This window comes from Theropithecus gelada, chromosome 1, assembly GCF_003255815.1.
Source record: "Theropithecus gelada isolate Dixy chromosome 1, Tgel_1.0, whole genome shotgun sequence".
NCBI lineage: Eukaryota > Metazoa > Chordata > Mammalia > Primates > Cercopithecidae > Theropithecus > Theropithecus gelada.
In genome coordinates, this window is record NC_037668.1 from 189,065,857 (window position 1) to 189,093,751 (window position 27,895).

Sequence of the window (27,895 nt, forward strand, 5' to 3'; positions counted from 1 at the left end):
TATATTTGTAGAAACATTAAATTGCATGTAGGCTATGCATCTTAATGCTGAATCTTGGTTCCCTTCATCAGTGAGTTCTCTTTCCCCTGTACTTATAGCCATGACCTGGTACCAGATGCCAGGCATATGAATATACATAAAATTATTAAATGCAACTCTGAAAAGTTTCCAAGATCTTTAAACCAAAATCCCTCCAAAGAGTGGAGAGAGGCAAATGGATTTGTATCTCTTAGTTTCTTTCAAGGAATAAATGCTGCCTCCAAGCTTCATATTCAAGGGTACAATTAACATCAGTTGGAGACTCTCAAACACATTTATGTTTGGATAGAATGTAGGTTTAGACCCAGAGCCAAGATCTTTTGAAGGAGTCAGAAATTCATTTGGAAATTGCTTTGTTTCTATAACTAGGGATAAAAGTTTATTTTTCTTCATGTCTATTAATTTGTAAATAACCTAAAATGAGACCTTGGCCTTCAGCTTTTCTCATAATAAAACTGTCCTGGACAAAGTTCAAACATTTGAGGATCTAAAAGGAAAGGGTTTTGTTGTTGTTGTTGTTGTTGTTGTTCCAATAGCATCCTCTGCAATTTCTACCTCTTCCTGGAGTTTTGGTAGAGTCCTTTGTTCCCTTCTGTTAGTAGACAACACATTTTCCCTGGGTGACCTCCCCCTCTCCCAGATCTCTATGATTATCTTTTCCAAATTTTTGTCTCCAGTCCTAATCTCTTTTCTTGGTTTCAGGGCTCCATTTTCAACTACTTCTTGGATATTTGTTCATGGATTTTCTGCAAGTATCTCAAATTAACTTGTCCGAAATAGAGCATGGGACCTGTTCCCACCCTGATGTCTGCTCTAACTCCCATCATTCTTGACCTGTATTAATAGTATCAATAGCCACTCCATTTTCCAGATGAGAAACTTTGGGGGTTATTCTCCATAACTGCTCCAAAATTACCCTCCCCTCTGTGAACTCTGGAAGGTGTGAATCCTCTGGTGTGAACCCTCTGTTTGGTGTGAACAGGGTTCACACCTTCCAGAGTTCACACACATCCTGTTAGTCACCAAATCCTCTTTGTTCACCTCAGATGTGTCTCTCAAACCTAGCTGCTTCTTGCTATTCCCAAAGCTATTGTCTTACTCTAGGACAATCCATTGCCTTTAAAATTTGATAACATCTTCCTAACTGCTCTCACTGCCATTAGGCACATCTGTTGAAATGAAAGATGGAAGGAAAGAAAAGAAGGAAAGAGCCTGGAATTAATTGGAGGATATGCCTGATAGGGAAGTTACCATGAGCAGAGTGAAAGGGGAGAAGAAGAAATGCACATGGCTTATTCAGGGAATAGTGGGAATGACAGGGCAATGGATCCTGATAGGAGAGGCAGAGAGGGTAAGGGTAGAAATATAGGCAGTGGTCAGAAGGCTTTGAATTTCAAACGAGAAGCTTGGATTTTACCTAGTAGGAAATGGGAAGCTATAGAGTATATTTTAAGCAGGAGAGGGGATAATGAATATGGTATTACAGGAAAGCACAGGAGGCATTAGATCAGGGTTTGGCTAACTACTGCCCTCAGGCCAAATATGACCTGTCACCTGTTTTTGTAAATAAAGTTCTGTTGGAACACAGTGATACCTGTTCATGTATGTATTGGCCATGGCTGCTTTTGTGCTGCAGCGGCAGAGTTATGTAGTTGCAACAGAGATTGTATGGCTTGCAATGCCAAAAATATTTATTGTCTGGCTGCTTACCAAAAAAGTGTCATGACCCCTGCATTAGATCAGGGTTTCTCAGCCTCAGCACTATGGACATTTGAGGTTGATAATTCCTTGTTATGAGAGGCTGTCCTGTGCATTATAGGTGTTTAGCAGTGTCCCTGACTCCCTCAACTGTGTACATGTAGCACCCCACCCTCCAGTTTTGACAACTAAAAGTGTCCCCAGACACTTTTGCCTAGTTAAGAGGGGGGTAAAAATCCACTGTTGCTCCTGTTGTAAACCACTGCATTTGATTATAGTGAGATTAGATCATAGTATAGAAGATAATTTAGGAGACAGTTGCAACAGGTAATGATGAGGAGAATAATAACGACAGGTACTTACATAGTACTTAACATGTGCCTGCCACCATAAGCACTTAACATGTATTAATTATCTTCATCTTTTTAATAATTCTATAAGGTGGGTATTATTTTCTTATCAGTATCCAGTAAGGTGAATATCATTATTATCGTTGTTCTACATAGGAGGAAATGAGACACAGAGATAATATTTACTTAAGATTTGTCAGCTTATAACGGTCAAATTCAGGCTTTGAACTCAGATTGTCTGGCTCCTGGATTCACATGCTTAACCATGAGACTATATTGAGTGACAAGAAAAAGGCACTGCTATGTCTTCATGGCTTAATGAATATGAGAATAGTAAAAAATAGACATTTTGAACTATCTCCTTCCCCCGACTTCCAAACCACTTTTACTTCCCTTTAAACACGAACACCCACATAATCTTTTCATATCCCTTTGTACCTGTAAGGTGTTACATCCAACTACCCTCGTACTCCTTAGCCACATGTACCTCCTTGCAGAAATGTACATCAATCAGGCATAATGCACCTATGTTTTGGATGCTCAAAATGGTTGCTTTTCTCTTGATGTTAATAATCGTTATCTCTCTACAACATTTTTAAAGTAGTGATTTCTTATTCCCACTTCTGGAGTGATCAGAATCTCTTTTCTGCAGTTATTTGTTATTTAGACCTAGCAATCGCTTTGCCATCTTCCTGGTTTTTCTGTCCACAAAGAGTGCAAATGTTGTGAAGAGAAATGGGCTGAAGATGAGTCTAAAAAATGAAGTAAGCTGGAAGGTGTCCATAAAGGGAGACAATGCTTCTAGGGACAAAAGAGCAGGTTGGAGAAGCAGCTTCAGAGGCGGGCGAGGGAGGTGGTTCTCAGTTGTGCCCTCTGGAAGCCTGTCATCCGGTTCACCCTGCTCACCAGCTGCCTGAGTGTATCAGGATTTCAGCCTGAATGCCAGGACTGGCCACCTCAGAAAATACCCTAAATGGGAGGAAAAGGCTGTGTGTGTGTGTGTATGTGTGTGTGTGTGTGTGTGGAGAGAGAGAGAGCAGCAATAAACTAGCTGGGACTAAAGATGACAGTTTGAAAAGAAAATAAAAATCCTATTTACTAGAGAACAGGGTTCAAATAGCTGTACTTCAGAAGGACAGGAAGGAGTGGTCAATGCCTGTCCAGGTAGAGGGGCTTTTAGCATCTGGGACTGGAGCTTTGGGCAGAGAAATGAGGTGCAGCAAGGGATCTGTACCCACAGACCTGCTTCCTTGGCTTTGAGCTGGCACCAGGAAGCCACCAGGTAGCAACAAACAGCAAAGGGGAATAATGAAAGCAGAACCCTGCCATTCAGGCACTTGGATCCACTTGATTTAGCCCAGAGTCTTTGCTTGATTGGCCCTATTTTTTTAAGTTGCAAAGAGTGTGAGGGGTGCAGTGACAGCCAAGAGAAGGAACAAAGAACAGAAGAAGCTCCAATTACCTTGAGGACTGGGAAGAGGGAGATGGGGAGATGGGGAGAGGGGAAGGAGAGTGTCAATGCATGGGCAGTGGGGCAGTGCTGGGGGAGGACTCAAAGACCACAGAGGTGAGGGTGGAGACCGAGTCCTGCACAGGTCAATGGGAAAGAAACTTTGGGCTTCCTCACTGACAATTCCTTGCCATAGGAAAAGACTTTTCATGTTATCTATGCTTCATTTTACCCCTGGCAGATGAGAGTGACAGAGGGCCTTTGGTGCACACAGAACAGGTGACTTCTCCTCACAAAGCACACTGGTATTTGGAGGGTAAAAATCCCTACATTTGGAGAAGAAGAGGACTTATGGGACACGAAGGCACGAAGTTGATTTCCAACCACTGCTTAGAAGCTGGGCTTGAGTCCTGTAGGGAGGGAGAGGTGTGTGGGTACAGGTAGAGGCTCCACTCCCCAGGGTACAAGCTTGGAGGCAGGACTTGCATGCCGGTGGTTTCCTGGGGAGAGTTCTCAGAGCAACTCCTGCGAGGCAGTGAGAGGAACTGACTGAGCAGTGGGAGATGCTCAACACTGAGGCCATGACAAGAAAGGCTTCAGCCAGTTCCATGGGGAGCTCTGGAGCTGGGATGGCCCTTCAGTTATCTCAAACGAAGGCCAAAGGATTGGGCCTTTGACTCCCACATCAGCTAGCCAGTGGACGTGGACTGCCCCGAGAAGGAGGCCTCTATGAGGCAAATCAACTCCCTTCAACGGAGGACAGTTCCCAGACAGGGACTCCGTGTGGTTCAGCAGCAGTCATACTGCTGCACCTGGAGGTGCCGAGTGCCTGGTTCCTGAAAGGGGGATCTGGGTGGTTCCCAGAACATCCACAATAGCAGGGCAGAGTGGTGAGAATGTGGGTGTTCTGCTTGCCTCTTGCCCCAAGTGCCAAACTCATGGGTAGTGTAAGAGCTCTCATCTGAGCCGTGTCTAAGGTTGTCTTGTACAGAGTTGATAGGATCAGCATGTCCAGTAAAAGGTGGATGGGAGGGGGTTGGAGGCTCTGTGAATTTTGCTGTATGGCATGTTGGTCTGATCATTCAGAGTTCAAAGTTTAAGTCAAGGCAGTTCAGTGACAGCTGGAGAACGTTCAGGCAAGCATGAGCAGATACGGCTCAGTCATGTGGCAGGAGTGAGTAAAGCACCAGGGAATATTTATTATGGACAAGCAATGAAGGGAGGACATGCTAATAACTGTAGCAAGGAAGTTATGCTTGCTCTGTTTTGTCCCAGAAAGACAGACCTGAAAACAAGAGGTATAAGTTAGAGAGAAGCAGATTTGAGCTCAAATCAGAAAAACATTGAATGCTTATCGCCATTTCAAAATAGAATGGTCTTCCCTAGAAGAAGAAATGTGGGGACTGAAGCTCATGACTGTTCAGTGGACACATGGCAGTGGGTTTGCAGTGAGGGTTGTAGCCGCTAAGTCCTTTAATTTTGTAATCTCCTCCAGTCTAGTCTTTCCCTGGAGACTGTAATCATCTCAACAGCATTTCCACAAGCAAAAGGGTCCAGCCTGTGAGCTTTCGGTGTGATGGCAACCTCACTACCTTACAAGGCACTGATTTTTATTTCTAGATGGTTCTAATGGAGGTAAAGTCCTTCCACTTCCTTTTCCCCAGAATAATGCTTACCATCTTCTATCACTTAAATTGGAGAAAGAGGAAATCAAAAGCCATGCACTGCAGAATGGCACTTTCCAACACTTCTTTCTTCTTGCTGTCTGTACTAAACAATTACTGAACCTCAGCGTTTTGTTGCTGGCTGCTGCACCAGCCGTGTGGAGGAAGAATAAAGGCCCCATCTTGCCGAATGCTAAGAGGCCCAAGAAATTGCAAAGCATTCACGGTATTGATGAAGTATGGAGGACAGCCTCTGCTGCTGTCTCTTTCTCTTCCTTGCCTCTGGCTGGGCTGCTACAATCACTGGACTTCCTGAAGTCTCCTCTTGCAGTCGGCTTGACAGAATGGATTAGGCTCTGGTTGGATCATTCTACAACAGCACAATTCAACAGTGGTAGGCCCAGCATCTGTCATTTGTATGAGTGGATTGAGGCTGGTGGGAGATGCATGAGGATCAGCCACAGGGATCTGAAATCTTTTGTTAGTGCAGAGGCCTGAGGCTGCCCGACCACTGTGCCCAAGTCCAAGGTCAACGTGAATACATACTAGGTTTGAGAGAGAGAAAGAGGCTGGCATGCACAGCACAGGGGCACTGAGATGCAAAAAGCAGAAAACATTTTGAGCTGCTGAGTGAGTTGCCTTCAGCAAAAAATGGCCCACGCAAGGAAACATCCTCACACCCCAAATCAGAACAAGTTTGGGAAGAGAACAGAAAACAACCCTGTGAATTTTAACTATGTCTGTGAATATTTTTCCTAGGAAAGATAAGGGAAGTGAGTACAGAATGAGTTAATGCTGCCAAAAGGATTAAGTGGAATAAAAATGGTGTTTACAAATATACCAGGGAAAAGAAGTGCTTGGGGAAAATAGGTCCATAAATAAGTAAAGGGGATTGAAATCTACTGTGAGTCTAACAAGACCAAGGTGCTGAATTGCTTTTTCCTATCTGTCTTTTACATGGAAAATAACAAGAAAATTGAGAAAGTTGTGATGATTTTCAGGGGGAGGCTGTGGCTGCGAGGCAGGGAAAGGAGCCCAGTGGAAGTGCTGGAGACAGTGTGGGGAGATCTCCAGGGACTCGTCATGACTCCCTAGATGGCCCAGATCAACCTGCCAACCTGTCCAGCCTCATCCCAGGTCTCTGCCTTCCATGACCCTGCTGCATCTACCACATTGAACCACTTGCATTATCCAAACAAACCATGTTGTCACACATTCTACAGTTCTCCCCTTCCTGGACTGGACCCTCCCTCTTTGATCACTGAATTTCACCCACCCCAACATCATGGCTGCTCTCCTCCCCGTGTGCATACCTGGAAACATCAGACCTTTCCTGTCTTCCAGTGTACTTTTGCAAATCCCTCCTCAGTCATCATCCGTGGATTTCCCTGCCTTCCCTTAGTTTCACACTGCCCTTTTCCGTCCCTCTATTCCTTACCTTCCTTACCTTACATAAACATATGCAGACTTATAATTGTCCGTACTAGATCATGAACTCCTAAAGGCTCACGCTAGGTCTTTTTCACTCTGTGTTCCTGGGTTGTCTATCATGGGGTCAGGCACAAAGTAAAGCAAGTGTTCTCTCTCTACGCTGCACAATAGAATCTCTTTGGGTATATTAAAACATACCCATGGCTATGCCCCATATAGGACATACTAAATCAGAAATTTCTGAAGGTCAAAAGTTCTCCAGGTGATTCTGGTGCCCAGTGATAGTATGGTGGTTCTCAAGGTCTGATTCGCAGTCCAGCAGCATGGCATCACCAGAGAACTTGTTAGATCAGGTGAGATGGAGCACATTCAGGGTGGTAGGTTGTAGACCTGAGAACTTGTCATAAATGCAAATTCTCCAGCCCACCCCAGACCTACTGAATCAGACACTCTTGAGGTGGGGCCCAGAAATTCACATTTTAATAAGCCCTCCAGGTGATTCTGATGCATGCCAAGGTTTGTGAACAGCTGCTCTAGCAAAGGCATCCAATAAGCCATCCCTGGATTGGACCATAGAGGCATTCCCTTCATCCTGACTTACCAGCCCCTCGGTTTGCATAGCCCTCAGTACTTCCCAGGATAAATGCAGTTGCTAAAGCCATGGCTTTGGAATCTCATTCTCTGTCTTCCCCCTATTTCTTTCTCACAGGAATCAATTAATAACAAACCCTTAACTCACAGGACTTTTCTTCGGATTGGCCAGTCCTCTGGAGAGGAAATTTGCAGAGACACAGCCTCGCGCTTATCCTGCAGCTGGAAACCTTGCACACATTTAGTTGTAAAGCCCCTTTACTGACCGAATTCTGCATACTCAGGCCTCTTCCGTCTTCCTGCTGACCTCCCCTTCCAGTTAGTTACCTCCTGTTGACTTCTCAAGACTTTTTTTATTTGGCACAATGAAACAGGTACCAATCTTCATCTCATTGCCTCTCATGAAGCTAATTCCTACCCAGCATAACAATCCAAAACTTGATAACATTTCTCATTTCACTTCAGATTTGATACATATATTTCACTTCAGATTTGATACATACATTAACTATGCCGCATCATTAAAACAACTGACACTCTTAGTTCAAATGCTTTCCTCCCTTCTCTAGCACAGTGAACTGAACAGAGCTGCCACCACCTCGTATCCAAGCCGAACTATGAGAATCATACCAGCCTCCTGTCTCTCCTTCAACCTCACATCCAATCAATCACCACATCATGCTTGCTCTACTCCCTCAATATTACTTGGAGCTCTCCAGTTCTGATTGCTACAGGCATTCCTCGGCTTGGAGATGCATACTTCAGTCTCTGCCTCCGTCTTCTCATGGCATTCTCCCTGTGTGTGTCTATGTCTCACGTGGCCATCCTCTTAAAAGGACACCAGTCATATTGGATTTTGGGACCCCCTACTCCAGGCTGACCTCATCTTAACTAATTATACCTGCAAAGACCCTATTTCCAAATAAGGTCACATTTTGAAGTACTGGGGGTTAGAATTTCAACATATCTTTTTGGGGGGACAAAATGCAACTCATGTCACCAGGTATAATAATCATCTGCTTACTTGTTTCTTTCCTTAAGCTCCAGGTCCTGAAGGAGAGTTGCCATATCTTATTTGACTTCGTTTCCTTGGTGCTTACTTTTTTTTTTTTTTTTTTTGAGACAGTCTCATTCTGTCATCCAGGCTGGAGTTGAGTGATACAATCTCAGCTGACTGCAGTCTCTGCCTCCTGAGTTCAAGTGATCTCCTGCCTCAGCCTCCCTAGTAGCTGGGATTACAGGCACCTGCCACCACACCCAGCTAATTTTTGTATTTTTAGTAGATATGGGGTTTTGCCATATTGGCCAGGCTGGTCTCAAACTCCTGACCTCAGTTGATCCACCCACCGCAGCACCCCAAATAGGCTGAGCCACCGCACCCAGCCTATTTCCTTAGTGCTTACTGTGGTATCTGGTGCATAATAAACCCTCAGTAATTGCTGATTGAATGAAAGGAAAAGCGTACATGTTAATTACCCTTCTAACAGATTTCTCAGTGTTTCAATATCTTCAAATTCTTCTTTATTTTAGGTAGTTACCAAGGCCATCATGATCCTAAAAATATTCCACCTTTTAGCATTTGAACCTGAAGTTCTCCAGTCTCTCAGCTTCTCCTTGCCCCATTCCATCCCACCCAAAACTGCTCTCTTTGATCTTATTTCCCAGTGTCATCAAGTCCATTGGCACATTTCTGGCTTTATTTCCTCCCTACCCAACCTAGATCTCACCCCCAAATCCTCGTCCCTTTTATCTTCTACCACCCTGCCTGGCCCATCCTCAGCCTTGCATTGATTTTCTGTGTGTGTTTCTGCTGCTCTGGAGCTTCCTGGAGTTTGGGAGAGTCTCATAGAAACTGGCTGTGGGTAGGCATTCTGTAAATCCAGCCAGGGACTCCAGCAGCATCGAACTCTTCTTACTCATTTCTTGTCATGTGCCAAAAACCTGTCCACTGTCCTCAGGCCTCAGCTCTGTCCTGGACCCTCCCTCTAAGCCCCGAACCTCAGATCTAACTTAGTGAAATGGGAACCTGGCTCCCTTATCTTCCTGTCATCTTACTTCCTGTCATCTTACTTCCTGTCACCTCTCCTTGTCTTCATCCCCTCTCACTCCTTTCTTTGAAGTGGATGTGGTCTCGTGTCACAGCTAAATTCTCTACCCTAAATTGTTGTTTTAACTCCTCAATTTCTCCAGTCTTTGCCCCCTAGTCAGCCACTTCTTGCTTTTATGATCATACCCACACATCCTCTATCCCTTACTCAAATGTCAAGTGATCCCTTGACCCTTTAACTCTCCATATGGTTTTTCTCAGTGATTTTCACTGCTGTACTTCCTAAGAAAAATGCATACACATACTGTCTTTAATTTTATCACCAGTTAATTTCTTAAAGAAGATTGTTGATGCTGGTGTTATAATTATTACCTTGAAAGTTTAAACTCAATTTGGCAATCTCTCCCTCTCTTCCTCTTCCTCTTTTCATCTCCCTTACACAAACAAACTCTCTCTCATACACACATACAAACAGCACACTCATAGAAATTGTTCTAATATCACACACTTCTGCTAACTTATAATCATCAGAACCATTCATTAAACAGTTTGGCTTTGTTTTTTTTGTTTTGTTTTGTTTTCCTGAGGGCTTTGCTGTGTTTTGAACTCTGCCACATGCTGCTAATACAGTGACCGGAAGGGTCACAGGGTCCCTGCCCTCGAGGGACTAACGCTCTGTCAAGGGAGTCACTAAAACAAACAACTAAATAAATACATCACAAGTACTTACAGGTTGTGAAAAATACAAGGGGGTAAAAAGACAGGGAAGAGTGGACTAACCTGAAATGGGGGAACCAGGGCCTCTCTGAGGCAGTGTGTTTAAGTTGACACTGAGAGATGAGAAAGGACCAACCAGGTCAGAAGGGAGGGAAAGAGCTTTCCAGACCTAGGGCACCCTGGTTGGCCCTGGAGGGGGACAAAGTCAGGCCCCTTCTAGGGATTGTCAACCACCATTGCTCTATCATCATAGATGATAGCCACCATTGCTATATCATCATAGCAGGGAGAGAGAGGCAATGGGCAAGGTCGGCATGGTGGGCAAGGGCTAGAGCATGCAGGAGTCTTGATGACCAGGGTGAGGATTTAAAGCAGGGAAGTGGCATGATCCCCCTATAGCCCAGGGCTTAACCCTCACTTTCTCAGAGAGGCTCCCCTTCACCATACGTGCTCAAGGACTGTTTCCCTTCTTCAGAGCACTTTCCTCAACGTATGGTTATATATTCAAGAAACTCCCTATAACAGACCTCCATCAGTTTTGCTTTTCTTCACCTCTGTGTCTCCAGAGCACAGAGCTTGGCCATGCCAGCTGCTGAATGCATATTTTCTGAACAAATAGTGAATATTTCCTCATTTATCTTAGGTGTGATTTTTGGCAATTCCGCCTCTCTGAGCCTCAGTGAGCTTATCTATACAACAGGAATATTAAGTGATCAGTCATTGAACTTGTTTTTACTGTCTTCTGTTTCTGTGTCCTTTATGTTGACTCCCAATCTTTATCTCTGTACTTGCCTCTCTTTTAAATGTCAGCTCTGCTTACCTAGCTACCTGCTGCACATCTTGCCAGATGTTCACAGAGAGCACTCAGTCTTTTCATTTTAATCTTATCATTTCTTGCCCCACAAGACCCTCCCTTTACCAGCCCCACCCCCCCAACACACACACATAAAATCATCCTCTGGAACTACTTGTTTCTATTCATGGCAAAATCATTCTCCTAGTCCTTCTAGCTCAAAACTCTGAGGCCATCTTACACTACTTCCTCTTCCTCAACCACTCAAAATATCTTCCAAGAAATTCTGCCTAAGAATTGTCTTTCTCTTCCAAATCTACATCTTCCCACCGAATTCAGATCCTAAGTACTCATTTTACCTTGATTGCAATAGGCTTCTCTACTGATTCCTCTCCCTCTGGGTTTCTCTTTCTCATTTATCCTGCTTTCACAGAGGCAAAATCTTGATGCTATCTTCCTGTATTCAAAACCCATCAGTGGCTCCCCATTGGCTACCCAAGTATAGATTTGCTTTCAGGTACCATCATGTTATGGCTTTAATTTATTTTTTCTATCTCTGTGTATCGTACACTTCAGATGAACTGAACCTTTCACTGTTTCTAATGTTCTCTCACATCCACCCGCCTCCATGCCTTTGTTCGTGCCATTATTTCTGCAACAAACCTCCCTTCCTTCTGCATCTTCAATGCTGACTCAGTGCATCCTTCAAAGCTTAAAGCTTATCTAAAATAGCTCTTCCTGACTGCGCCTTCTCCATGACCCTTGAACAGGATGTGATTTCTTCTTCCTCTGAACCCACTCACTCCCATTTCACCTGAAATCTCTTCCACCATACCCGGGAATGAGGATGTGACCCCAAGTCATTAGCCTTCAGCCAGTGCAGCCCAGTGACTCTCCTTAGTTCTCCTGCAGGAGCAAGTGCTGATAATTCACAGAGGTCTTAGCCAGGGCTCTGGTGTCTGAGAGCTCTGGGCTTGAGCCCTGACTCTGCTGCTTGTTAGCTGTGAGACTTTGGCTTATGTTATTTAATTTCTCTAGGCCTCACTTTCCCCATCTGTTAAATAAGACTAATGTAACAGCTGTGCCTCAGAGGGTCTTATGAGAATTAAGTGAAAAGAAGTGCTTGGCTCATTGACTAGTATAAATGCACAAAAACAAATAGCTTTTACTTGTTCAGGCATCAAAATTGACAAAATAAATGCCATAGTTTGTTTACTTGCCATCCTTGTTTCATCGGCTCCTGATGCAGGACAAGGACCCGGCCTTTTATCTGCATAGCCCAGTACTCTCCGTAGCGCCTGTCTCATCAGAGGTGTGTGATAAACACTTGAGGAATGAATCAGTACATTAATGACATTCTTGATAGCAGAAAATGTGTATTAATCATTTCTGTGTCCCTTGACTGTGTTTAGCCAAATGTTTTTTTAACATGGCAACTGGTTAATATTTTTTAAATAAACAGATAAATGAAGAAATGAATGAGTGATTGAATTAATAGTGAAACTTGCTAAATATGTTGAATTTAAACAGATTAGTAGATAGAAAAAGACTTTGGGAAAACGATAAAAGCTCTATATTAAATATAGTTCCTTGATGGATATTTTATTCTTCCCTGGTTTACTTATTTTGTCAATTTTTCCTGGCATAAAATCACAGAAATGTAGGAAGCTATGTTTACTGTTGTACATCTTGTCCCTTATTATTCACCGTCTCTTGTGCTGGTACTGTTCACTCTCCTACTTTGTCACTGGAATTTAATGTTAGTGTCTGTGGTGGAGGAAGAATTTCACCCTACTTGGTACAGGGATGTAACATTCAGTCGTGAATATGTGTTAAACTGTTTTTCTTGTACAGGGATGGATTTGCACAGATCCATTGCCGAGCTCTTGTCCTGTTCATTTGTGAGCAAAGATGGGTGTCCGGGGACACATGGCAGGCTGTGCCCATGGACAGGAGTAAGCAAGACAAACAAGCTTTCAGGACCACTGAACTTGAGGCCCTGGCTGTATTAGCCCAGGGTAAAAGTCAACTGAACCTTTAGATGCAGAACCAGAGAGAAGTGGAAGGAAGAAAACAGTAGTTACTATTATCACCGTTTTACAGAAAAGGAAACTGAAGCTTGGAAAGATCAAATATATTTAGCTATATCAGTTGCATGAAGTTAGCAAGGGACTTGAATCCAGATCTTGGACTTGAATGGAGATCTATCTGACTTCAGAGCTCACCCACAAAACCTGAGCCATGGTGAGACTTTCCTGGGGTGATTTGTGTGGGAAACTGCAGGCTCAGTGTTGATCAGCGAGGGACCCTGCTCTCAGCATGCTCTTTCTGCCTGACTGCTTTCAGTGTCTGCAGCAGCTGCTAGCAGGGTGAGAGAGGAGGAAGAGAGCAGTCGTGAGTCTCACCAGTCGTCTGACTCCCTACCCACAAAGAAAATGCTGCAGCTGTGACATAGGTGTGTTTGTGTGTGTGTCACATGTGCACAACTCACATGTGTGTATGTGCACATAGGTGGGGGCATCTGTACCTGTAGATGAATTTCCGAATGTAGGAAAATCTCAATGTTGCATAATACTGTTTTCATGGAACTGTTGATCCTCAGAAATAGAAATGACTGACAGGTTTTCAAAACTGAATGTGCATCTCATATAATTGTAATGAGATTTGGGATATCTTAATTCATCGATAAAGGGAACAGGGAGGAACTCAATATGCTTCACCTCTCATTATCCAGAAATTTAAAAAATGGATTCCAATGAATTCTTAGGCTAGATTGCAATTTCTGTTTCTATGCAATTATACAGAATGCCAAACTCATCTATAAAGATCAGCTAAGGTGTGAATGTATACATGTTAGGTCAGCAATTCCCAACCTAGTGTGTGCTTTAGAATCATCCACCTAACATTTTAAAAATACTGATGTTTGACCCAACCCTAGATTGGTGAAATGAGAGCCATCAAAATTTGAGGACCAGTTTACCCATATGTAGGGTAAATCTGATGTACCAAAGTTTGAGAATAATTCTGCTTATGAGAGATGCCATGATAAATGAGATTCAGTAGCTATTTTAATGAGAGAATATTTATAAAGGAAGACAGGTAAGTGACTCTAATACAACGCCATGTATGCTAATATTGCCCCCATGAAAACACAGGCAAGGGGACAAGTAATTCTTTCTATGCACTACAGATAACTTCTGCTCCACCCACTACTTTGTACCCAGAGGCCAGTGGTGGACAAGCTAAGCTGATGCCCAGCTAACAGTCCTGTGTGTAGACCCAATGCTGCCTTTGTGTATTTTCTCCAACAGCTTTATGCCTATGATGGGGAGCAGAGCAAGGTGTGGGAGAAATCCCAGGATATGTGCTCCATGACAATCCTTCCCTCTGCCCCTTACTAGCAGTGTGACCTTGGGCAACTAACATGACCTTGCTGAACCCTTGTTCACCTTTGCCACTTGGGGATAATAACACAGCTGTAGAGTTCTCTAGGTAGCTGTGAAATGACACATAGACAGCACCCAACAGAGTACCTGCCTGACATGTGGAAATGCACAATAAATGGCAGCTGCTATTACCAGCTTTTTCTGACCCACTCAAGATTTCTTCCCTTTGCCTTATATAATTCTTGATCCCAAAATATGCAGGGAAACTACAGTTCTCTGGGCTAAGCTTCCCCTATTTGGGGACAGATGAACTCTGTCTCTGCCTTCTATGATGATCCTTAAATCAAAGGAGCAGCTAGCCCTTCTCCAAGTCAGGTGCTGGGAGTCAAGGTATGAATGCCTTCTGTGTAACTGGGGCCCATGACAGTGCCCCTCACTTTTCTTATTCTCTCACTTGCTCTTCCTTGGCTAAAAGGCTGAGTGTGATGACAAAAAGTTCAAGTGTGAACATCACATTTATGTTACATGTGTATTTGTCTTTATTGCCATGTTTTGGGACAAGGTTGTATCCTTGAGTTTCAAATCTAGAAGAAAAGGTACAACATTTTGTTCACTACTACCCATTTCAAAATCATTTGACATATCTATAAAATTTATTTTCAGGCTGGGCACAGTGGCTCACGCCTGTAATCGCAGCACTTTGGGAGGCCTAGGCAGATGGATCACAAGGTCAGGAATTCGAGACCAACCTGGCCAATATGGTGAAACCCTGTCTCTACTAAAAAGTACAAAAATTAGCCAGTCATGGTGGCGGGCACCTGTAATCCCAGCTACTCAGGAGGCTGAGGCAGCAGAATCACTTGAACCCGGGAGGCGGAGGTTGCAGTGAGCCAAGATCGTGCCACTGCACTCCAGCCTGGGTGACAGAGCAAGACTCCGTCTCAAAAAAAAAAAAAAAAAAAAAAAAAAAAATTCAGCATTTAGAATCAAAATTCCTATTAATGTGTGCATAATAACAGTTAATATTTATTAAAAATTGACTGCATCCCAAGGTTATTGAAAGTTATTTGCATATATTAAAAGAGTATTCAACCCTATGCAGTTGATGAAGTAGATAATATTATTATCCCTAATTTACAGATGAGAAAATTGAGCCACAGAAGGAAGGGATCCTGTCAGGTTTTTATTGCTCTATCTTTAAATGAGATAATTTATATAAAGCACATGTGTGCACATATACATAAAAGATAGACTGAAAGTTACCCTAAATAATAATTAAAAATTAATAACCAAAGATTATCAAGAATTTGCAATTTATTTATACACGGTGTTCAACAATATCATGTTTTTGTGGAGTATACTGTACTTGAGAATTCCCATTTTACATGTGAAGAAGTTGAGGATCTGTGCTCTTATTTGCCTGGGGACATGGGAGCAATGGGGAGTTTGCACTGGTAACTTCCCTGGAGGGCCCTTCTTAAATCCCATTGCCTATGAAATGCCAGAAGTGGGCCGGGATGGCAGCACTCTAGTCAGGAGTGGAAACTGTTCGTGCCTCATTACTGGAAGGAGGCCTGAGTAATAGGCATGGGCAGGCAGGCAGGTGGATGTGGTGGTGAAAGCTTTGCATCTTGATTACCTCTGTTTTCTCAGTTATTGAGGAAGCACATCATGTGCCGAAGAAGAAAATGGGGGAGGAGGTGTCAGAGGTTTGAGAGAAAGAAAGTATGAAAAGGTGATCTAGAGAAAGGGAGAGTGAATGAATGAGGAAAATGTAGTTTGATCACTGGGCAGTATTCAAGAGCCCACTTGAGGTCAGCGGTCAGGGATTTTAAATGAAACTAATCAGTGTGGTGGCCAACTGCATTCATCTGTGCAAACGCAGAAATGGAGCCACAGGGTCGTTGAGTTTAACCAGTGTTGGAGTGTTTCAGACAAGTATGATGAAGTGATGGAGGAGCGTGGGATTTGAGGTTACATGAAAGGGAATGATTACAATAATGGATGACATAATTTAATATGAAAAAAGAAGGAAGAACGTACACGAGGTGGGTGAAGGTCAGGAAAACAATGGTAGAATGAATAAATTCTAAGCATCCAGGAGGTAGAAAATTATGGCATTAGAAACAATAAGTTGGCAAAATAGGAGATGATGCTTAGATATTGGGATTTTTGAAATTGAGACCAGGGAGGGGCTGCAGATATTGGTTATCTAGAACATGACCATGGGAAAAGGAGGGTAGAGGTAGGATCATTAGAGGAGAAAGGTCAAAGAGCAGAGTGACTTGATTTTAGTGGATACTTAAGTTACCAAAAATTATGGAGAAGTTTTGGGAGAGGACAGTGATCCAGGATCTGAAATGAGGAGGGAAGATGGGGGCAGAGCAGTATAAGTATGACTGCAGCAAGGAGGGAAGTGGATAGGATACGCTCATCGCATGAATTAATGAACTTACCCAAGGTTACAGAGATAGTAAGTGGTAGAGCCAGGTTTTAAACCTACTCAGTCTGGCTACTGCACCTACATGGACTACTCTTCTAATTACTGACAAGTGTGTTATTTTTCTGTATAAAAAAATTCTAAATGAGTTTGTTTACTACTAATAGACATTAAATAGTACAATCACATCAATATTTAATTTTTCTTTGCATGAGATTTATATGGTAAAAGATAACGTAAGTTTGAGGTCAAGCATGGTGGCTCACAGCTGTAATCCCAGCACTTTGGGAAGCACAGGCAGGAGGATTGCTTGAGACTAGGGATTAGAGGCTACAATGAACTATGATTGCACCGCTGCATTTCAGCATGGGTGACAGAGTGAGATCCTGTCTCTAAGAAAACTAAAAATTAAAAAAAAAAGTAGTAGTTCATTTAGCAAATGTAGGCACTATTTTATCACCATTTTATTTTATTTTATTTATTTATTTATTTATTTTATTTTTTGAGACGGAGCCTTGCTCTGCAGCCCAGGCTGGAGTGCAGTGGCCGGATCTCAGCTCACTGCAAGCTCCGCCTCCCGGGTTTACGCCATTCTCCTGCCTCAGCCTCCCGAGTAGCTGGGACTACATGCGCCCGCCACCACGCCCGGCTGTTTTTTTGTACTTTTTTAGTAGCAGGCGCCACCACGCCCGGCTGTTTTTTTGTACTTTTTTAGTAGAGACGGGGTTTCACCGTGTTAACCAGGATGGTCTTGATCTCCTGACCTTGTAATCCGCCTGTCTCGGTCTCCCAAAGTGCTGGGATTACAGGCTTGAGCCACCGTGCCCGGCCTATCACCATTTTATTTTATTCATTGAAACACTTCAACACTGGTTAAACTCAACAACCCTGTGGCTCCACATCTGTGTTTGCACAAATGACTGCAGCTGGCCACCACACTGATCGGTCTCATTTAATATCCCTGACCGCTAACCTCAAGTGGGCTCTGAATACTGCTGGGTGATCAACATGTAATAACTCGAGGCACCATTTTATCCACATTTTACAGATGAAAATACAGTCATGCACCACATAATGACATTTTAGTCAACAGTGGACCACATGTACAATAGTGTTCCCATGAAATTGTAACTCTATATTTTTACTGTACCTTTTCAATGTTTAGATGCCTAAACATTTACCATGGTATTATAATTGCCTATAGTGTTCAGTATAGTAACACATTGTACAAGTTCACAGCCTAGGAGCAATAGGTTATACTATATAGCCTAGGTGTCTAGTAGGCTATACTGTCTGGGTCTGTGTAAATGTGCTATAATTACACAATGACAAAATCACTTAATGATACATTTCTCAGGATGTATCCTCATCATTGAGCAACTCATGATTGTACTGAGGTTAGGGAAATCAAAGGACTTATCTGAGGTCATATAATTCAATGATTGCTTCATCCAGGGCTTAAATTCAACTCTGTCTAACCCTCAACCTCATTTGCAATACAGTGGAGCTCTTTCTTGAACGCCTGCTATGTAATGGTACTACTCTGCACATGGTGGGTTTAGTAGACACGATGACAAGGTCCTTTATATCTGGTGAGCAGAAAATAGTCACTAGATATATATAAAGGAAAGTGCAGGGTGCCATGAGAGAATACAGCAAGGAAATATAACCTAGTCTAGGAGTGCCAGGGAAGGCCTATTTTAGGAAATCATTTTTAAGTTAGACTTTCAGAACAGTGTAAGTTGTCCAAGTAAATAGCAGTTGAGGGACAGGGGATATGTCGGGGGTGGTAATCCAGGTAGAGAAACAACATTTGCAAAGGCCTCAAGGCCCTATAGCATCCTTTGTAAACTTTAGGCATCATTATTCATCACTATGCTTACTAACTTCTGATAAAGCCACAGGTTTACCAGATAATCTAGGGATTGGTCATTCTAAGTACTTATTTTTTCCCAGAACTAATAATGATTGTGAAGATAGTGACATGTAATAATCTCCCCATCTTACCATTAGGATACATTGAAGCATGTGATGGTTCAGCCAACTGCATAGCAGAAAAATTCATTTTTGCCGTTTTTCTCTTCACCTTTCTCCTGTATATACTGCAAACTGCCTTTCTCCACAAGCACTTTTAAAATGAGCCTCTATTCTCTCTTTGTTTCACTGCACCCTTCTTGCGATTTATTTACGTAGTTTAGAAAAGGAATATTTGTTTAAATGCTCTCACGTTACATATAAATATAATATCCCATACTGGGACCCCAAAGTGCTGTGAATAGCTGGGCAGAAATTTTGGAAACCATGCTTCTACCAGAAACTCAACCAAATGTGGGCCAGAGGCAGGCTTGAAAGGATGTGCTTTCATTTAACTGTGGACAAATATTTCCATTTGTGAAAGTTCCTTTTATGACAGGTAGAATAATATATAAGTCCAGAAAAAGCTTATAGTTTCTCAAAGTCCATAATGAAATGCCCTGTTCATCACTGCTTCTGAATGAAACATCCCATCTATGCTGGACTGTATCAAAGAGAATACACACACACACACACACACACCATACCCACATTCATATATACACAAATACATATATACATACATATATTCTCTCTCACTCTGCTTATCTCCCTACTTTTCCTTCTTTCTTGCTTGCTTTCTTTTATCTATCTATCTATCTATCTATCTATCTATCTATCTATCTATCATCTATCATCTATCTATCTACCTACCTACCTACCTACCTACCTACCTGTCTCTCTCTATTTCTCCTCCCTCTCCCTGGATGGCAAGTCTTATACAAGGAAGCCTATCACCAGACATGCTGGCTAACAGCTTCTGAGCTCTGTTTCCAAGTGCCACAGTTAGGTGGAAAGTTGGGACTAGCACTTAATCAAAAAGTGACATTTAAAGGACCCTTGTTAAAGCAAGAGTAGTCCCTTGATGCACTGAGAAAGCCCATATGAAGGGAGCATCCAGTCAGCCTGGTCATGCAGGGTCTTTACTCACTAGGTTACAGAGTGAAAGAAATGCCTAAGCTATCAGCATGGACAAGCATCAAGTCGAGTCAAGGCCACAGACAACCTCTGACCCAACACATCACCTAGACTAAGGGAAAAATCCCTGCAACAGTGGATATGTCCTAAGGGGGAGGAGAGAGAATTGGGAGAGAAACTGAAAGCTTGGAAATTGCCAGTGCTTAGAGAAGACTCTGAATAGACTGTGGGTATTGTGTGAGACAGGAGGAAGAAAGAAAAGGCAAATAAAAGATTCCCACTAGTTCTCAGCATACGTGTTTGCATGTGTGCCTGCTGGCTGCTGTGCATCTGTTACAATGGGTTCCTCTGTGGCACAGGCTATGTTCCTGCATGGGCATGGGTCTGCGGTGCTTCCTGTGATATGCCTGAATGGAAGCCACCTGTAGCTGCCCACATGGGACGACAATTTTCAGGGTCTTTATTTGTTAGAATGAATGAAACAAACAAACAAACAAAAATGCTCTATTCTGACTAAAAAGATGTGAGTGGTTTGCCCTGCACTGAGTGAATATTGGAGACCACATATCAAAGTGGATACGAGAGACTGAAGGTTCCTTCCAATGACAGGGTTCAACCTCTTGCCCCACATCTGACCTGACACAATCCATGGGCTCCTTGATGGCCTAGTGCCCTTTCCAAAAAACGAATATTGGCACAGTCTGCTCAATAATGCTGCTCACTTCTAATGGAGGCAACACTCTTACCACTACAAGCAGACAGAAGCTGAGGCTTGCCGCTCACGCTCCTTTCCAGCTCTAGCCCAGAAAACCAGATAGGAGTTGCTATCTCTTCAGAAGCCTCTGCTTACCCAGCCAAGAGATTGGTCCAGGTTGTTCATCTGACTCAGAATATGTCAGGCAGTTCTCCCAGAGATTATTTTTTTTCCTAATGAGGAGACAAAGTGTTTCCTCTGTGGCCCATACTGCTAGGGGGCATCTCCACCATGTGTCTTAGCTGTTTGGAGTGAAGTCCATAGTCTGAAAAACAGAGCAAAGGGAGGCGAGGGGCACCTAGAAGGACCTTTAGACCCTGCTTGCAGGTATCTCAGAGGCAACTTCCATTTAAACCTGGATACAAGACTTCATGATAGGCTTTTTTTTTTTTTAGTGAAGCCTGTTGGGTTTTCTTACTTTCTCTTGCACTCAAAGAGCCCAAATACAGAGGCCTTTCCTCTTTCAGTGGGTCTCAAGCAGGTCCGTTTTCAAAGTGTTAAGAGTGCTTTTACGTCCAGCTCTTCATTACTTTGCCCCGCCTTTTCCTGTATGACCATCTGTGGCTTTCTACTTGTGTGCACTAAGCTCCCCTGCCAGACCCTCCGCTGTCATTCTATGCACTGCCAACACCAGCCTTCCCTGCACCCAGGATGGCGACTCTACCACCAGCCACTACCACTTAGCTTATTTCCTAAAAACCGCATCCTCTTCCCCTTTAACATTCTCAGTGGTTTGTCTGGGTCTATATGTGTTTCTTCACAAAGACCTTAGATTCCTTTGAGGGCAAGAATCTCTTTATCCCAATTCCTGTTGCCTAATATCACCGTTCACACACAATAGGCCTCCACAAATATTTGCTAAATAAATCAAGTAAGATTTCTCATCTCTCTGGCAGATCATTCCGGACTAGAGGGAAGAAATTAAGTAAATTCCCCTTTATTCCTTTGCCGGTGCAATTTGCTACTTGCCGAATTCTCTTGCCATTTCACAATATGCTCTTCCCCGCTCTTTGAGTTTAATGTCAATGCTGTAGAGTTAGTTGCCCAGTGAAGTGACCACTGGGTGGGAAGTGGGAGGTGGGAGGTGGGGTGTCGGGGCTTTGGTCTTTCCATTCTCACGTTGTCTCCTCTCCAGCCTATGTGAAGACATCTACAATCTGAGTTAAAGCCTGCGTTGGCATTGCATTTGCACCTAGAGCAAGACACTTCTTCCTCTGTTGAAGTTTGGGAACCACTCCTTATTATAGTATTTATATTTGATGTATATAATTGATCAATTTAACTTATTTAACAAATGATTCTATGTGTGGCACTCACTAAATGCCACGAACTGTTCTAGGCACTTTAATTACATTAGCTAGTTCCTCCTCATAACAACTTTGTCAAATAGATAGTTATTACCATCAGCCTCATTTTACAGATGAGGATATGGGGTTACAGAATGATGAAGGAACTTGCCCAAAGTCACACAGTGATTGGTGGCTAAGCTGGCATTTGAAATATGCAGCTTAACTCCAGAATCCATGTCCTAAAACCACTGTGCTCTGCTGCCTCTAAATGTGATCAGGGTGGGGTCTACACTGCTCTCCTCTACATGCTTCCAATTTGAGTTGATATTCTTAATGTTCAGGGCCCTCAAAAGCAGGAGGTCTCCTTGACCTAACCTACTTAGCAACAGTGGATGAGTGCTTAATAAATACATCCAAGCTCATTGCTTCCTTAACTTTGGCTTGAATACAGGTTTATTTGTGTCATTCTGCATAGCTAATTGTTCACATAGTATTTAATGCCGGTCATTTGGCTCTTGAAAATATATTTTCAAACAACCTAGGAACTATGCCAACAATTAACTATAATTACACATTGTATCAGTTTTGAGTGCTGGAAATGGTTGGAAGGCAAAATGTATGTTATTTAAAATGTTAAACTGACAGTAAATAAAATATGATCCTACCCAAAATAGAGATAAATAAAATTGCATGTCCCTCTTTTTTTATTGCCTTTTCTAGGTGTCGGGGATTATATGGAATATTTTTTTCTCGTGATTTCTAGACTTTTTCTTGAATTAAAAGATATTTTTAGCTGTGCATAGACCACCATTTTCTGTTCAGCAAAAAAAAAAAGAATCAAATTCAAACCCTACTCAGTGGGTTCACCTACAAAGACGAACAAACATAAAAACACCTGGGGAGGGGCCTTTTATTTGATGCAAGAGTTATTCACAGTACACTGTTTGGATACTTTATGGAGCCAGTTCTTGCCTCTAGGTATTTCCAAATTGAATCCCAGGAATAATGCATTTATAAATAGTAAGCTTAAATAATGAAAACATTCACCCTAGCCACTTCCTTATATAGTTCCAATGGCTTTCCCTTGCAACAAATATGACTCTGGGTAATTAATTCTTTAGCTTATTGGGTTAAGTTGGTGATTTCAAATATCACCAACACTATCAAATAACACTATCAATATTTTGTAACAAATATTTTTAACCCCTTTTATTATGTGTAAATAAAATTTATAAATAATAAAACCCGTAGATACAAAATTTTAACAAATATAGCATCTTGATATTAATTAAGGGAGAAATAAGAATAATTTATAATGATATAACTGTTAATATTTAATAATTGTATCTTCCTATGCTAGTTATAATAAATATTTTAATGCTCCATTATAAGAAAATAAATAATAAATTTGATAGACATTTGTACCTAGTGCAGATTCACCATAATATAATATATAATATAAAATGCAATATTATATTATGATATGTGTGAGAATAATACAGACTGATACACATGTGCTGTATTGGTGATTCAAAGTGATTATACAATGTGTAACCTCCCCTCAAATTATGAAGTAGTTATGGACCTAGAAAATTCACTATATTCAAACTGTACTTTGTGCTTATATGTCAATGGAATTAGCATCTATGCTCATACCATTAGAAGCGGGTTTTCAAAACCTAAATAAATGTCTTGCATGACAGTCAAAAGCTTGTAGGACATGGGGAAATTTTTGTTCTGCAGAACTGTCCTGAGCAATGCACTATTCTAGCCATCCTAGCCCTACCTTCTAAAGGGCAATAATGACCTTCAGTCATTGTGTCATTCAAGAACAACTGCCATACATTTATCAAAATACCCTCTATGGGGTGACACCCTCTGCACTGAAAGCCACTAGATTAACTCCTAGTATTAGAATTAGCCCCAAATAATAATTAATAATTTATTCTCCTGGCTTTTTGTAGTCCTTGAAAACAAAAGGAATGTCTACAGTAAAATTGTCAATAATCAGGTTCATTATAAGACTGTAAGTTGCACAAGTGTAAGGGCTAAATCCACCTAGTGTGTGCAATAGCTCAGTACTCACAAGATCTGGGCTTTGCTAATTCTTGCTTTAATGATTAAATAATGGGCTTAGAGATCTGGGTTAGTGAAAAGATATGCACTATTTAAAAGAAATAGTCTTGTTACTTTCTAATACATATGACAATACCTGGATGTTCACTAGAAAGCATTACAGTTAAGAAATATTTGCAAACACAATTTCAATTGTTTCTGTTTGAGTGAGTGACATTAAAATGTTTGAAGATGTCTGAAACCTATCAAAGACCCAGCATCCTATTGTCATTCTGAATAAGAAAAGAAAACATATCGAATATCCTGTATGAGCTGTAGTCTTTGGCCTAAGAGGTTTGCTTAATCTTCACAATGGTCTGTTAGGGAGCTATCATTTATTGACCCTATAGGAAATTAGGACTGGCAAGCAAATTATCTGTCCATAGTCAGACAGTTGGTTCAATGTCAGAATGAAGTTTGAATCCAGAACTGCCTGATTCCCAAGAACTCACACTGCTCTTCTAGCTAGGTTTCTGCAAATCTACATCTGAAGGACCATGAATTATGAATATGTGAGGTCTATCTTCATATAATTTTACTCTATATGTAGTTCCAATTGTCATGGCTATTAAATTCCATTTTCCTAGTAGTTCAGTGATTTTTACATTTATTGTGTTCTTTGTCAGGTCCCAGGATTCAAGGTCATGTGTGAGCTCATAGTAGTGAGCTTCCTGAGGGCAGGGGCTATGCCCTGGATGGCTGGGTCTCTACCACCCAGCACTGTGCCTGGCACGAAGTGGGCGTTCAGTGAGTATTTGTTGAGTTGAATTTAATTGAATGATGTTTCTTCTTTTAGGCCATGGCCTTACACAATATTTCAGCGAGGCTTTGACCTGGTTTTGGGAGAGCAGCCCTCTGATAAAATATTTAGGTAAGTGATTGTCTAGGGACTTGCTTATGTATGTCTGCAAACCCTGTGTTCCACTTCCCCCTGAACTTACTTCCTAGTGGTAAAGTATAAAATGGGAAACACCTTGAGTTGTCATGGCCACCTACTAACAAAAGTGCTTGCCCCCAGTCATGCCCAGGGACAACATGGAGGACTTGAAGGTCAGACCGATTCTGTTTGGACCCTGGCTTCCTTCTTTGCCAGCTCTGGGAACCTCACTAATTTACTCAACCTCCTGAAGCCTCCAGTCTCTGCATTTGTTAAATGGGGCTATATTACATGCCTGGCTAGATTATTGTGAGGGATATATGAGATAATGCAGGGAAAATCCCTGGCACAGAGTAGGCAATTAATGTCAGTTTCTGCCACTCCATTTTTGCATCTAATTTGCACCTTCCTCATAGTGTCTTAAGTTGTTCAAAATGAATCTCTCCCGCCCCTGCCTTCCCCTTTTCTAAACTCTGCCTCATTATTATTTTCTTTTACCTACTACTTTCCTGATCAAATTGGATGCTTCTAGTCCCTCCCAAATTTCTACCTACATACCTGGGAAGAGCACATATTAGAAAGGCCCACAGCAGAGGAATAATTTGAGTGCCAGCCAGGAGCGATTCGATTATCATAAAGTTTAATTCATACTAGGCCTTAGCTGGAACAGTTTATTTCCAAAATAAGATCTTATCCATTCATTTTGTCAATCTATCATTCACTTAACGTACATTTGCTGAGTTCCTTCTAAGTGCTTGGCTTGACAGTATGGGCATGAATACATGTCCCTCCTTGAGTAAGTCGTCTAATAGAGGAAGTGAGTAGTCCTGCATAAGCGGCTGATGAATTCAGCTACTGCATGCCTTTTCTGGAGAAATGGTGAGCAGTGTAGGACAAATGGAAGACTTGCACCCATACAGTTTGCTGAGTCTCACTTCTTCACTGCCACCTTTCCAAGCCCCTTCCCAGACCATCCCTGTCAGCTATTCCTGGCCTAGCTGTTAATTTTTGCTCCTGCATTTGCCTCCTAGGGCTCACTCTTTTGCAAAGCTTCTACTGCTCCTCCTGTAGCTGGTTGTGGACTCAGCTTAGCCACAGCCGTGTTCTCTTAGGCATGCTCCTAGCTAGAATGCGGATTCACAGAACCACTTCCTCAAAGGACTTTCCCTTGTCCTTTTCTCTCCTGAGTGTCTGTCCCAGGGAAGGCTGGGTCATGCTCATGGCATTGGTTACAGGCTGCTTTTGAGGATTTGTGCTGCAAGAGATGTCAGCTCCATTCCTTGGACTGTGATATGGGCATTAAAACTTTCCAACAAGGATTTATCATTCGGCTGACTTTTTCTTTCTTTTCCCTACTGCTGATCTTCCACAACTTCAGAGGGTAATAAAGATAAGGCAGATGAGGAGCCTGGTGGAATTTGGCTGATTGACATGGATAAGTTCCTCATTCCCTGAAAGTCAGAAACTAGCAGTTTGAAAAACAAGGGCCTTAATAAAATTGCTATTCAAGCAAAACCTGCACAAAAACTGTTTCTATCCCCACAAGCACCATTTATGCTTTTTTCAAAGTTGCTGGCTGCCAACTGGGTGTTTTATCCAAGCACTGCAGAGTGGACCAATTGTGTGGTTTGACCCATGAGGTCAGATATCTTAGGAACCAGTGGGTTAATCAATAAGTGACTAAGAATTTTTATCCCTAATGTGGAAACAACTAGCCTGTCAAATGAAAGCAATGGGTCACAATCTGTTTATTTTAGGTACCAGGAACTTTAATCGAAACCACTCTGGCATCTGAGTAAACCACCTACCAACGACCACTCTAAAAAATTCTGTGACCTGGTCAGTCACTATAATTGGCTACTTATTTTGCTACTATGCTCACTCATGATTTAGTGTCCTATTGAATTCCAAGCTCCTGAACATCTCTCTAGACTCTGAAATCGAGTTTAAATTCCTCCATTTAAATCTTTTTACTATCAAATGCCAACATACAACTTCCTCTAAATGAGCCACTCTTCTTCTAGAGAACCTTTTGTTCTTGGCTGAATCTGTTTTCTGAGTGATCCAATATCCGCAATAAACTGAATGTCTCCCACTCTGCTCATTTGCTCATACCCTTTCCTCTAGCAAGAATGCACATTTTTCTCACAATATAAATACTACCATTTTTTAGGATCCAGATCAAGTCTCCACCAAACTCAGCATCTATTGAACACCTACTCCTTCAAGGTACTGTTTCAGATGCTGCAGATATAACCAAACAAATATGACCAAGATAGTCTCTGACTTCAAGCATTTACAGTCTCATCCAAAAAGCAGTCTCCAGCCCTGGCTCTCTATGAGAGTCCCCAGTGTTCTTTAAAAATGACCGACGATCCTACCCAGCAAACCAATTAGTTCGTAAGTTCTGGAAGGTGTGGCGAGGGCAAGCCAGGATGGAAGAATATTGCTCTAGAATGTCTCCAATCCACTGTAGCAATCCGCAATGACTTTACCCCTGCAAATGCCTATCATATATGGATTGTAATATGTATTCGTCAATTATGTTATTTAATATTTATTTTTCAACTGCCTATTTTTCCCCAATGAAATGATGTTCTTGAGTGAAGGAGCGGTATCTTATATCGCTTTAAATATTTAACATCTAACATACAATTTTGAACACAGCAGGCCTTCAATAGATATATGTAGATAATCATTTCAGTTATTTCCTAAAAACTTGAACCCAGAGTAAGAAAAGACCTTGATGTTCAACCTAACCTTGATAATCTGCAATCCAAATAACCTGGGAAGGGCCCAAGCTAGACTCAAAGGATCTAAGAGGACCCTGAACCTACCGACTGAATCTTCCCACCAAACCCACTCCAGTACCCAAGAAGTCCTCTCTACTGTGGCTAGGATCACTCCTTTCCACTAGACTGTGGGGGTAGGGATTGGTACAGACCAAATTGATCCCACAGAGACCTTCCCTCAAAGTGAGTGCCTGCATCCTATGGAACAATTCCTTGTCCTGGAATAGCCTGCTCTGAGAAAGCATGGAGATGCCAGATCAATAGCAATTGATACGTTTCCTCACATTCCATTTAATGGCAAGCCACGGTGAGAGCACAGCCTTGTTCTGTGCAGCTCTCTTCTAGCTCTAGTTGAACACAGGGCTGTGTGCAGGACTCAGTGCACAGCTGAGCTATCAACTGCACTGGTCAGCACCAGCTGTCTCCAGAGAAGGCCTGAGTTGGGAAAGCATTCTAGATGCTCACCCAGCT

General features: G+C 42.2%; 1 protein-coding gene across 2 annotated transcripts in view; it reads left to right on the plus strand.

Annotated features, from left to right (window-relative positions):
- The window catches only part of ASTN1 (astrotactin 1), a 321,704-nt gene that overhangs the window by 188,567 nt on the left and 105,242 nt on the right, over positions 1-27,895 (plus strand). For both annotated transcript variants that reach the window (XM_025363659.1, XM_025363650.1), the window contains exon 9: positions 24,552-24,626. In XM_025363659.1, the coding sequence (XP_025219444.1) occupies positions 24,552-24,626 (75 nt within the window). The remainder of the gene's footprint in view (positions 1-24,551; positions 24,627-27,895) is intronic.